This window comes from Elgaria multicarinata, chromosome 14 (genome assembly GCF_023053635.1).
Source record: "Elgaria multicarinata webbii isolate HBS135686 ecotype San Diego chromosome 14, rElgMul1.1.pri, whole genome shotgun sequence".
Classification (NCBI taxonomy): Eukaryota; Metazoa; Chordata; class Lepidosauria; order Squamata; family Anguidae; genus Elgaria; species Elgaria multicarinata.
Window position 1 is genome coordinate 32888805 of NC_086184.1, and position 13509 is coordinate 32902313.

Here is a 13509-nt window from a genome sequence, read left to right on the forward strand (position 1 = left end):
AAGGGCTGTAGGTGTAGAAAGGGCCTTACTCACCTTTTTTAAAATGCTAAACAGCCCCAAATATTGTAACCGTTCCCCGTAAGGGAGTTTCTTCAGTCCCCTGATAATTTTGCTTGCCCTTTTTCTGCAGTTTTCCCAGCTTTATAATATTATTTTTGAGATACATTGGTCAGAACTGTATACAATATTCCAAATGTGGTTGCACCATGGATTTGTAGAAAGGCATTACAATATTGGCGGTTTGATTTTTGATCCCTTTCCTTACAATCCCTAGCATGAAATTTGTCTTTTCACTGCTGTCACACACTGCATTGATACCATCAACCATGACTCTGAACTCTCTCTCCTGACCAGTCCAGTGCTAGCTTAGCCCCAATCAGTGTAAATGTACCCCTAGTTGAGCTTTCTTTACACTGGCTTGTATTGTACCTTGTTGCCCATTTTAATGCCACCCAGATTGGAGAGAACCTTTTGGAGGTCTTTGCAGCCCCTTTTTGTTTTAACCACCTTAAATAATTTAATGCCATCAGCAAATTTAGCCGGAGACAGCTATCAATAGCTACTAGCCCTGATGGTTATTTGCTGCCTCCAGTATCTGAGGGAGTAAGCCTGTGTGCACCAGTTGCTGGGGAACATGGGTGGGAGGGTGCTGTTGCACCATGTCCTGCTCTATTGGTCCCTGGTCGACAGCTGGTTGGACCCTGTGTGAACAGAGTGTTGGACTAGATGGGCCCTCAGTCTGATCCAGCATCAGGGCACTTCTGATGTTCCTGGTCTGAGCACAGCAATCCTATTCAGAGAAATTTTATTAGAAAAGTGTCAAATAAATAAATAATATATAATATTGTGGAATATTGTGGTTGGCCTACAGATATGCCATCACTACTTTTCTAGCGGAATGACTGCCAAATCTCATGCATACTTGGGTGGGGTGGGGGAGACGAATTCCCCCCAAAGTATACAAAAGCTGTAGAAGAATGAGAAGACCCATCACTGCCTGCCAGGCAGGGACAATGCCAGCAATGTCATTCACATGGCATGCAGATGTAGAGATAGCCAATGATGTCGTGATGACCCAGTCACATCCTGCAGCACACCCCACTGTAGTGACGATGCCCACGTGCTCGGCCAGGGGAAAGCAGGGTGGGCAATGCCTGCCACTCCCTTTTTGCTTGCCAAGAGGAGCATTCAGGACTCGAACCTCCACCGCACACACCACATTCCCTCTGTCAGCAGCCCATGTGGCGGGACCTCTCTGTGGCCTAGTCAGCCAGCCCCCGCTCGTTCAGCCAGCATCCCTCCCTCATCATGCCTCTCTGCCTTCTCAACTGACTGCCTCATACGCCCCCAGTGGCATCACCAGCCCCACTTGTCCACCTCAAAGAGGGAACCTGAGTGAGGGAACAGGCAGTGCTGGAGCCATTGCCTCAGAGCCCATCAAGCTGAAGCCTGTTTATGAAGCGCGGAGGGATCCTTGTGTGACACTTCCTAGTGACAAAGAAACCCCGTCTGTAGTAAAAGCCATACTGAATATCTCTGAGCGGGAGGGGGAGATCCTGAAAAGGAAAGATGTGTGCCCCATTTCCAGCCAGCTCCTCCAGCCGGGCTCCTGTGCCTTGGACTGTGGCTTGGCAGGAGCAGGGCGGCAGGGGCCAGGCCCTTGATGGACACTATCCGAAGGGCTTTTTGAAAGTCCACGTACATGGAGCTACTGAATCATTCTTATCCACATATTTGCTGACCCTCTCAAAGGAGTTTTAACATTTTCAGAAGCCATGGTGATTCTCATTAAGCAAGACTTGCTCAACGAGATTATATGCTTGCTAAATGACATGGTTGATAATTTTATTTTTAATAATGCTTCCCATCAATGTACTGGAAAGAGAGTAAACTTTTTTTATGGATCCTTCATGGATCCCTTTTTTAAAAATTACCCATTACATTGGCCACTTCCCATTCCTTTGGTATGGAGGCTGGACAAGTCACACATTTTTGTTAGAAGATCAAGAAGATCAACAATTTCACATTCGACATCTGCATCTCTCCTGTCCTTGCTTTGCCTCAGTTCTTCAGGCTCCCTTCCTGAAGATGGTCATTTGCCCCAAATCTTTTGCAGTGAAGGCAGATGAAAAAAACCTCACTCAGCTTTTCTGCAATCTCCTGACCCTCTTTTATCACCCTTTTAACTTCCCTTGTTGTGCTCAGTGGTCCAGCTGCCTCTCTAGCTGAGTTCCTGCTTCTAACATATTTGATGAATTTGGAAATGGACTTAAATGGAATATTCTTTTCCTGGTGATTTATAGAGATATTTGGCATCTATTTCCTCCCCCCCCCCCCCAACATAAAGGAGACTATTAAGGTTAGTGGAAAGTGGGGTCCAGTCTGAAACTATGAGCACAATAGTCTTCCTCATATGCCAAACTGACCCTGCTTTTCTGCAGATTTTTGCACAGATCAGTTTGACATATGACATTCCTTGCTCATAGTTTTAGCACATTCTCCCAAATATTCTGAAAATGTTTATGACTCTACATTCTCTGTGAGCTTGTTGTTAGCATCTTATTAGATCTGCTGCTTCCTCTTCATTAGGTTTTTATCATTGACAAAGAGGCCAAGGGCGCACGTTGACCGTCACTAAGGTTCAGCCAAACTCCCAAGCAGCTTACACAGAGCTGGATTTTTCCGCAGTGGGCATCCATCTTAATCCATCATGGCTGCCCTAGAACTTGCAGGATCCAGTGGTCCCTTGGGCCTAGCAGGGCCAAACCAACAGGCAGCGGTGATCGAAGCCTGTGGCCTGTGCTACAGCTGGTGGGCTCAAAGTTCGATGAGGACACCAAGAAACAAGGCAGGAAATCAGCCGGGGCCACGTGTTGTAGAACTTAATGCAGACCCCAGGTAGCTTGTTCCAGCAACCTCCAAAGCTGAAATGAGCCCTAAGTAGTGAAGCAGGCCATGAAGGCTGCCTCAGGCTCTGTCACTTTGTGAGGATTAGATCCTGTGTTTTGTTGGGAGACTTGTCATGGTCTCACGAGAGGGAGGATAAGCGAATCTGGGGACTTTGGGCAGATGCCATGGTGGTTCTTTGGAGAACTCCAGTTGACCCCTTGACTGGTGCCATGGTCTCTGTCATGGGCTCCATCACCTGCTTGTCCCCAGATCTCCTGCCCCATGAACAATCTGACCACCTGTCTTCCAGGTAGGGATATCTCTTCTGAACTACACCCATGACATCCTGACTCTCTATAGGAGGGGTTGGCGATTTGTGGCCTTCCAGATGTCTTGGCCTATGACCCCCATCACCCCCAGCCAGCAGAGCCAGAGGTGACAGGGGTTGTAGGCCAAAACATCTGGAAGGCCACAAGTCCCTCATTCCTCGATCTGTAGAACCAAAATGGATCTCAAAGATGGCCTCAGAGCATGCTGGATGAGTTGCCTTTTAGAAAACAGCCAGTCTCAAGGCTGAGGGGTGGGGCTAGAAAGGAAGTCATGAGTGCTGGAACCCCCAGGAGAAGCATTGGTTTAATTTGAGCCATTTCCTTTCCAGGAGAATTCGGATACTTTCCTGTCTGCAGTGGACACTGACTGGAAGGTAAGTGCCTACTTGTTCTCACTATCTTCATCCCTCCTGCACTCCCAGTGGAGTCAGCCATAGGAACCTCGGAAGCTGCCTTGTCCTGAGTCAGACCATTGGCCCTTCTAGCCCAGTATACTCGAAACTGACTGGCAGCAGCACTGGCTCTCCAGGGGTTCAACGAAAACACACACAATGTGCAAGGAACCTTATAGAACTGCAAAATGCCAATACATATGGTGAATAAAAAGGAGTAAGTTTGTATTACATATATGTATAAACAACTAGGAACCTCTCGTGCAAGCACTGAGTCATTACTGACTCTTGGAGGGACGCCAGCTTTCGCTGACGTTTTCTTGGCAGGCCTTATAGCGGGGTGGTTTGCCGTTGCCTTCCCCGGCCGTTATTACCTTTCCCCCAGCTAGCTGGGTACTCATTTTACCGACTTCGGGAGGATGGAAGGCTGAGTCGACCCGAGCCGGCTGCCTGAAACCAGCTTCCGCTGGGATCGAACTCAGGCCATGGGGAGAGTTTCAGCTGCAGAAACTGCTGCTTTACTGCTCTGCACCACACGAGGCTCATATATAAACAACTAAGGCATAATCAATTGTACGCACCAAATCACAGAAGAAGTCAACAATACTGATGCCCATATATATATCATACCAATCATGACAGTCATACATAGTATCCGTGAAGCTAGTGGCTCCAGTGACCATGCAGCAGACTGGATTGCTCTTTTAGAGTTCTGACTTATTCTGAGTGAAACCAGGAGCAGATTTACCGCTGCACTGGCATCGGAGCCACCAGCCTCCACTGCATCATATCCATTGGATAAATCAATGAAACCCCAGGTATTGCTGTTTTGACGAATACAGCCTTCCTCAGGAACTATATAGACCAATCTTCTTAGTTTTACATATATAGCAAAAATATGAAATTGATTGATTGATTGATTGATTGATTGCATTTTTATACCGTCCAATAGCCGAAGCTCTCTGGGCAGTTCACAAATCTAATATCACAAGCAAAAATTTAACTTCATAAATATTATAGATATTCAGTGGTGTCCTAGTCAATTAAATGGGGCCTGTTGGCCAAGTATATTTTAGATTGTAGGCTGATTAATTCATCTAGAGAAAACTTCAATATTGTATTAAACCTGAGAAATCTGAAAGAAAAACAAATATGCTCTCAGTGTCACTCATTTCCCAAAACTTTACTCACACAAATTTTCCATAAGCTAAAAATCATTTCCACCTGATTTTCTGCTCCTCACTCCTTCCCTGGAACAGATCTGTGCTCCAAAGGCCCAAAGTCACCAACCAAAGAGAAAATGCTGTTGAGTAGCCATAAATCAGCGTGTGGAACTGGCTGAATATATAAACAAGCGGAGTTCACAGTTTTAAGGCACAAGATGTAACAACAAGATGTTTACAGATATGCAGCCAAATCCATCTTTTCGTTTTCCCCACATCCATGTAATTACAAGAACATATTATAACATGGATGACACGCATGGTATTATAGTTAAACATAGTGTGCAATTTAAATTGCCTACTCCTGAATTTGAAGGAATTGGGGGCAGTTAACACAATGTCCACATTTATAGGAGCCTCTAAAATCACCATTGCAAGGACTGATGTGGGAAAGAGCAGAACATACAAAAGGGTTCTTGAGGGATGTGTAGCCCTAGGGTAACTTACTACTGGCACATTGGCACAACCATGTAGATCATTCACTACATTCCAAAGTTTTCTGATAATCTTATTGATAGTAGATTATAATCTATTTGGCCCAGGTTAGGCCTCATCTAGAGTATTGTGTCCAGTTCTGGGCACCACAATTCAAGAAGGACGCAGACAAGCCAGAGCGTGTTCAGAGGAGGGCAGCCAGGATGATCAGGGGTCTGGAAACAAAGCCCTATGAGGAGAGACGGAAAGAACTGGGCATGTTTAGCCTGGAGAAGAGAAGGCTGAGGGGAGACATGGTAGCACTCTTCAAATACTTAAAAGGTGGTCACACAGAGGAGGGCCAGGATCTCTTCTCAATCATCCCAGAGTGCAGGACATGGAATCATGGGCTCAAGTTACAGGAAGTCATATTCTGGCTGGACATCAGGAAAAACTTCTTGACTGTTAGAGCAGTAGGACAATGGAACCAGTTACCTAGGAAAGTTGTGGGCTCTCCCACAGTAGAGGCCTTCAAGAGGCAGCTGGACAACCAACTGTCAGGAATGCTTTAGGGGTAGATTCCTGCATTGAACAGGGGGTTGGACTCGATGGCCTTATAGGCCCCTTCCAACTCTACAATTCTATGAAAATGATAGTGGGGAATATGGCACAGAAAAATATATCTGTGATGTAGAGCAACAGGATTATTGAGTAAAGAATTTTTGATGTGGAATTCTGTCCGCTCTTTTTCTCAACTCATGGATTATCCACTTCAGATATCCTCTGTTCTGTAATTCTTTAGCCAAAGATTCCAAATGAGATTTATAATCACTATAGGATGTAAAACTTTGCTTAATACACAAATATTGACCATACGGTAAATTCCTCAACATATGTGGTGAATGGCGGCTAGAATAATGAAGCAAGGTATTCCTGTCCATAGTTCTAGAGATCAGCCTCCTGTCCTCTGTTGAAAGGTGTGGTTTTAAAGGAACATGCAATGTGCTATAATTATTAGTAAATTTGATAGTGAGATGTAGTTCATTAATCCAAGAAACAAAATCCAGGGGCGGGGGGACTCCTCTTAGCTTCCAAAAATCAGAAAAATGTCATCAGTATACCATAAAAAGGATTCCATGCCTCTCAATGGACTCCCTCCCCTGCGCTGTGGGGCAGCCTCCCCTCGGGAGAATAGAGTGGACAGCTCGCTCTCTCTCCCTCTGTAGGGCTGCACCATGCAGACACAAGCACAATGTGTCCCAACTCTGACAGCAGCATAAGTTGGCTTGAATTCTTCACAGTATCAAACTCAAAGGCTATTCCAACCCACATGAAGTCATTTCCAAATAAGAAGGGAGAGCGCTGTGCTGTTGGCCCCATGCTTTCCCATGCTGGGCTGGTTTTCCATGGCGCCCATGAGCTGCCATTCTCTGGGTAGTCACGGGAGACCCCTTGGGCTGCAAGACCCTGCATGTGGGCCCCAAGCTCCAGCTGTAGCTGCACCACTAGCTACCGCTGCTCAGGGCTCTTTGTCATGTTGCCTTTGGGGCTGCTTCCTGCACAGAGTTGGTGACCTGAAAAACTCGAGGCCACGTGGGAGGAGCCAATGCTGTATCTCCCCCTCCCCCCACTTGTCTTTGGGGGGGTGCAACACTGGTGTGGCAAGGGTGCCGTGGTCTTCCTCTGCATGACCTGGGGCTCCTGACATTTCCTTTGTAAAGTGGGAAGGAAGGGCGCCCACTCCACCAGGTGCCATGGCAAAGGTCCCAATGGGCCACCCTTCAGGCCTCTGCCAGGCAGGTCTGAGGCTGAACTTTCTGCACCAGGTCCACAGGTGGGCTGCTTCTTCCCCCCCTTGCCTGCTGGCTGAACTGGATGGGGTTGCTAAAAGAAGAAACACCTGTAGCCGGACTACACCAAACGCATGAGTCTCTCACTTCCCCCTTCATTTAGGGCAGCCTTCCCCAGCCTGGCCACGCCCCATGGGAGATGATGAGAGTTCTAGAACAAACTCATCTGGTTGGGGAAGGCTGAGAAAGGGGTTCTCAACTGTTGTAAGGTGGAAATGTTTCTGTTTCCCCAGTTACCAAAGGTAAAAAGACACCTTGCTCTGTTGGCTGAATTTGCCCTCATTTGGGGTCCAGGTTCTGTTTGTCTGCCTACCTACCTGGGTATCTATCTGTCTGTCAGTCATCGGAAATTATTCCAGATGGTCAGAAGGAAGCCTCTGCCACCCAGAAATCCATCAAGGTGGAGTCCTACAGGGCCACCAGTAAACCGAGCAGGAGCAGGGCGAAGGGGCTAGCCCCCTACCTCTTCCTGGTCCATTCAAGCCTACAGACCAAGCAGAGTGCATAACCATCAGAGAGGAGGAACTGCTCCTCAGGTGAGGACCCTCCCCCTCTTTGTGGAATGGCAGGTCAAGAATCAGAAGATGGGCTCAGGTGTGTGAGCAAGATTGGAAATGCCAACCTGCACTTTTGGATAATCTGTTTCCTAGGTCTCTTGGAAGCTGCATCCTGCCGCCTCGTACAGGGAGGCTCTGTCCATTGCCTGAAGTCACATTTCAGTCAGTTTTGAGGAAATGCTCTTGTTTCCATGGCAGCGGTTGCTTGGGCAACCCAGTCCTTTTGGTAGTTTTTATTTCAAAGCATGCAGAGGATTCTTCCCGGAAGGAAATTCCTCACAGGTTCACCTCATCAGTAGAGACTTTGTGGACAAAGGATGGGGCAAGGCTTATGTGGAGGGGGGATTTGGGGAGGGGGCAAAGCAGAAAGGGAGGGGCGGGTGTAACCCTTCCTTCCTTAAGTGCCATCCCCCTGGAAATCCCCCTCTGCATCCCAATTGAGCGCAGGAAAGAAACTCCTATGGACACAAACAGGAAGATTTTCTCTCTCTCCAGTTATATACCATTCGGGGGGGGGGGGTTTAGAGGGTGCTGCAACATGTTGGGAGGGAAGGTTGACCCTTCCCTTCCCAGCTACAAGTCCACTTGAAAATGGCCTCCCGCGTCTCAAATAAACTAAGATAAAAATTTGCACCACCCGTCGTTTAGGGCTTGGGGGATTAGACTTAATGCCCTGGGAAATCATAGAATCATAGAATAGCAGAGTTGGAAGGAGCCTACAAGGCCATCGAGTCCAACCCCCTGCTCAATGCAGGAATCCACCCTAAAGCATCCCTGACAGGTGGTTGTCCAGCTGCCTCTTGAAGGCCTCTAGTGTGGGAGAGCCCACAACCTCCCTAGGTAACTGATTCCATTGTCGCACTGCTCTAACAGTCAGGAAGTTTTTCCTGATGTCCAGCTGGAATCTGGCTTCCTTTAACTTGAGCCCGTTATTCCGTGTCCTGCACTCTGGGAGGATCAAGAAGAGATCCTGGCCCTCCTCTGTGTGACAACCTTTTAAGAATTTGAAGAGTGCTCTCATGTCTCCCCTCCATCTTCTCTTCTCCAGGCTAAACATGCCCAGTTCTTTCAGTCTCTCCTCATCGGGCTTTGTTTCCAGACCCCTGATCATCCTCGTCACCCTCCTCTGAACACGCTCCAGCTTGTCTGCGTCCTTCTTGAATTGTGGTGCCCAGAACTAGACGCAATACTCTAGATGAGGCCTAACCAGGGCCGAATAGAGAGGAACCAGTACCTCACGTGATTTGGAAGCTATACTTCTGTTAATGCAGCCCAAAATAGCATTTGCCTTTCTTGCAGCCATATCGCACTGTTGGCTCTTATTCAGCTTGCAATCTACAACAATTCCAAGATCCTTCTCGTTTGTAGTATTGCTGAGCCAAGTATCCCCCATCTTGTAACTGTGCCTTCGGTTTCTATTTCCTAAATGTAAAACTTGGCATTTATCCCTATTAAATTTCATTCTGTTGTTTTCAGCCCAGCACTCCAGCCTATCAAGATCACTTTGAAGTTTGTTTCTGTCTTCCAGGGTATTAGCTATCCCACCCAATTTTATGTCATCTGCAAATTTGATCAGCATTCCCTGCACCTCCTCATCCAAATCATTAATAAAAATGTTGAAGAGCACTGGGCCCAGGACTGAGCCCTGCGGTACCCCACTCGTTGCATCTCCCCAGTTTGAGAAGGTTCCATTGATAAGTACTCTTTGAGTCCGATTCTGTAGCCAACTGTGAATCCACCTAATAGTTGTTCCATCTAGCCCACTTTTAGCTAGTTTGTTAATCAGAATGGCATGTGGTACTTTGTCAAAAGCTTTGCTGAAGTCAAGATATATGACGTCCACAGCGTTCCCATGGTTCACAAGGGAGGTTACCTTATCAAAAAATGAGATCAAATTTGTCTGACAGGACTTGTTCTTGACAAATCCATGTTAGCTTCTAGTGATCACCGCATTGATTTCAAGGTGTTTACAGATTGACTTCTTTATAATCTGCTCCAGAATTTTCCCAGGGATGGATGTCAGACTGACTGGTCTGTAGTTCCCAGGTTCCTCCTTTTTGCCCTTTTTGAAGATAGGGACAACGTTAGCCTCCTCCAGTGGTCCGGCACCTCACCCGTCTTCCATGATTTTGCAAAGATAATAGACAAAGGTTCTGAGAGTTCTTCCGCTAGCTCCTTCATTACTCTAGGATGCAGTTCATCGGGCCCTGGAGATTTGAACTCATTCAAGGAAATTAGGTGTTCTTTGACCATTTGTTTATCAATCTCAAACTGTAATCCTGCCCCCATAACTTCTGCTTCACTTTTTTCAGGGGGGTTATAGACCCGCTTTTGGGAGAAGACTGAGGCAAAGTAGGAATTGAGCACTTCAGCCTTTTCTTTGTCATCTGTTATCAATTTGCCATCCTCATTAAGCAGTTGAACCACCATTTCTTTCCTCTGTCTTTTACTACTCACATATCTGAAGAAAGCCCTTTTATTGCTTTTAGCATCCCTCGCTAATCTCAGCTCATTCTCAGCTTTAGGGTTCCTGACGCCATTTCGGCACTTCTGCGCCACTTGTCTGTACTCTTCTTTTGTAGCCTGGCCTTCCTTCCACTTCCTATATGCATCCCTTTTTGTTTTCAGGTCCAGGGCCTTGTTGGCTGATACAAATCAATAAAGTCAAGCTAAGTGAGCTAATACATTTTTCCTGCTTGATTAGAACCTAGGGAATCTGAGCTCTGTGCAGAGCAGAGCATCTGAGAGAATGTGAGGGCATACTTGGAATCCTGGCTTGGGTGTTTCCAGGGAGACAAAATCCCAAGGTGAGGCATCACCTGTTTATGGGCATTTGAGACCAGCAGATGCCAGCCCCTTAGTGGAGACAGACTCCTGTTTCATCCAGTGCTGAGATAAGCCCCCACGCTGATGTCAGTAGTCTAGCTGGCCAACCAGAAAATTATGTAGAGGCATAACAAACCATCCCAAGGGAACTAGTCCAAACGTGGCCACACATTGATAACTCAGGGAACATGCCCAAAGCCAATACAAGATCATGGGGTGGGTAAAAATATCAGGCACAAGAACTCCCGTGCTTGTACTTTAGTGCCTGGGTTCAAATCCCAGTGAAAAGAGTCACTGGTGGATGGTCTGTGTGTGCGTGTGCTTCTTGGAGGAAGGGCATGAACAATGAAATAAATAATGCCCCTCGAAAATGTTGTCTGTAGCTGTGACTACATAAACCCACATGACAAATAAATGTGCTAAAATAACTGGTTATTGCCATTAGATTCTACATTCCAAAAAAAACCCACAGTAAAACAACTGAATTACCCTAGGAATTTGCAAGTTTTGTGCTCCTTTTTGACCCCATAATTATTCTAGATATTGTTTGAATGACAGTATGGCTCCATCTGATGTAAGTTCCCAGAATTCCACACAGCATCAGTAGGTGGCAGAAGCCACTCTGAATCAAGTATATTGTATCCATAACATTTATGTCTCCAACATCAACCAGCCACAGGTCTTGGGGGGATTCTACACGTTGTACTGAGGGCATTTCCATGCGCCCCCAGTGCGCCCCCAAAGCAATCGTGTAGCTTGCCTGACGAAGAAACGAGGAAGAGGCGTCCTTGCCACCGCCATCCACCTACCTCCTCGCCGGCCGGGTCGGAGGAGGTAGGTGGATGGTAGCGGCAAGGACGCCTCTTCCTCGTCTCTTCGTCAGGCAAGCTACACGATCGCTTTGGGGGCGCACTGGGGGCGCATGGAAGCGCCCTCAGTACGACGTGTAGAATCCCTCTTGGTTGACGTTTCTTTTTTTTAAAAAAAAATTGTGAACGTTAGCAAAATAAAACAGAAAATACATTGTGAAAACGGAAAACACACACCATACATTAGTATATAGGATTATCGTCAATTTCCATCATGTGTACTGTTCATAAAGGGAAAAATGTGGGGTGGGAGAGTTTGTATAACTTAATAACATTATCAACTTTTGAACTGGTGTTACGTAGTTGCAACTTGCAAGTGGATAAATACACAGATATCTAGTTTGCTTTTTTGAAACCTCTGTATAAAAGCAGACCAGATATCTGTGTATTTATCCACTTGCAAGTTGCATCTCTATAACACCAGTTCAAAAGTTGATAATGTTATTAAGTCCTCGATCCATTGCATTATGGGAGGTGTGGATTTGTCCTTCCAATGTGATAGTATAAGTCTCTTGGCTGTCATAAGGGCTCTGAAGTTCTATCTGCGCTGACCATGTGTTAACTTCCAAGAAGCCAGTAGGTAACTTAGGAGGACATGCACAATGTTCCACGTTATAGATTGTTTCAGTACAAAGTTCATCCTTATTATTACCTCCTCCCAAAAAGGGGCAACTTCAGGGCATTACCAAAATATATGAGTAGAAGAAGCGTTAGATGCATTATATCTCCATCAATTCTGCAAGTTGGACAAACGCTTATTAAAAAGGCGTTGTGGAGTCCAATAAATCTGAAACATTTTTTTTTTTTTGCTGAATAAGATGTTACCTGAGATCCATAGAAGCTTCAGATTCAGATGTTAGATAGGGTACTCCAATTCTCTATTCCAGTCTGGTCTTAAACTATGGGTATCATATTTACTTACTGCTACTAAATACTTATATATATGGGTCGTGGATCAACGTGTCAGTTCAGCTGTGATAAGTGTTTCTAACAGCGCTGGAGGCTCCGAAGCTGTAAAAACAGCTGGACCAAACCTAGATTCCAGCAGGTGTTGCAGTTGCAAGTATTGCCATTGGACCATAGCAGATAAATTATATTTAACACACAAGGCTGAAAGGGACAAAAACTCATCATCTAGGCCTATTAATTGATCCAAAGTAAAAATCATCTTATCCATCCATGTCCTCCACAGAAATGCTTTCCTTCCAATTCTTAAATCTGGGTTTCCCTAGATAGTCAATTTTGCATGAGAGAATGGATCAAACTGTAATTAATGCGATATTATATACACCACGTCTCTCTAGCAGCTGAAATTGTAAGAGGGGGTTACTTATTCTGATATGATGAGAACCGGGTGCTGTCCATTTGGGAAGAGGTTCTAACCATAAGGCTTCCAGAACTGATAATGGTGGCAGTTCTGAGGGAGCAGAAGAAGACCAAAACTTAGTACAAGCCAATAGGTAAGCCCATTGATACAAAGCTAGGTCTGGAAAACCAAACCCACCTTCTTTAATTGGAAGCTGCATCCGTTTCAAAGATATCTGAGGTGGGGAAGAACCCCAGAAGAATTTATGAAACAAAGCATTAAGTTGTTGAAAATATTTGCCAGATATAAGTAAAGGAATCCCATGCACAACAAAGAATTAAAGGTATAAAGTTCATCTTAAGTGTGTTGACTTTACTCCATAGACTCAACTTTAACGGTGCCCAGCTGTCTATATCTCATGTAATCTCACTAATCACTTTATTTAAGTTTATTTTGATCAATTGAGATATATCTCTTGGAATAAGCATTCCCAGATAGGTAATAAAATCAGGCCACCAGTGAAACTGGCCATTAGCCAACACACTAGGAGATACACTATCCCCAATTGGCATCAACTCTGACTTTTACCAATTATTTGAGTAACTGGAAAGATCACCAAAGGTGTTAATCAATTCCATCAAAGCAGGAATAGATGCCTGGAGTTTAGAAATGAACAATAAAAGATCACCAGCATAAAGAATAATTTTAAATTCTAGGTCAGAATGTACAAACCAGTGAATACTACTATTCCGTCTAATTGCACAAGCCGGGCTGCCAAGCATAGATCAAATATCAATGGGGAAAGTGGACATCCTTGCCGAGTACCTCGCTCAAGTATGAAAAACGCTGAAAAC

General features: G+C 45.5%; 2 protein-coding genes across 4 annotated transcripts in view; one reads left to right on the forward strand and one right to left on the reverse strand.

Moving 5' to 3' along the window:
• CSNK2A2 (casein kinase 2 alpha 2) overlaps nucleotides 1–13509 on the reverse strand; it is a 162132-nt gene that overhangs the window by 96321 nt on the left and 52302 nt on the right. The gene's annotated exons all lie outside the window — the stretch shown is intronic.
• NDRG4 (NDRG family member 4) overlaps nucleotides 1–13509 on the forward strand; it is a 70425-nt gene that overhangs the window by 9486 nt on the left and 47430 nt on the right. For all 3 annotated transcript variants that reach the window (XM_063140883.1, XM_063140881.1, XM_063140882.1), the window contains exon 3: nucleotides 3548–3592. In XM_063140883.1, coding sequence (XP_062996953.1) covers nucleotides 3548–3592 — 45 coding nt within the window. The remainder of the gene's footprint in view (nucleotides 1–3547; nucleotides 3593–13509) is intronic.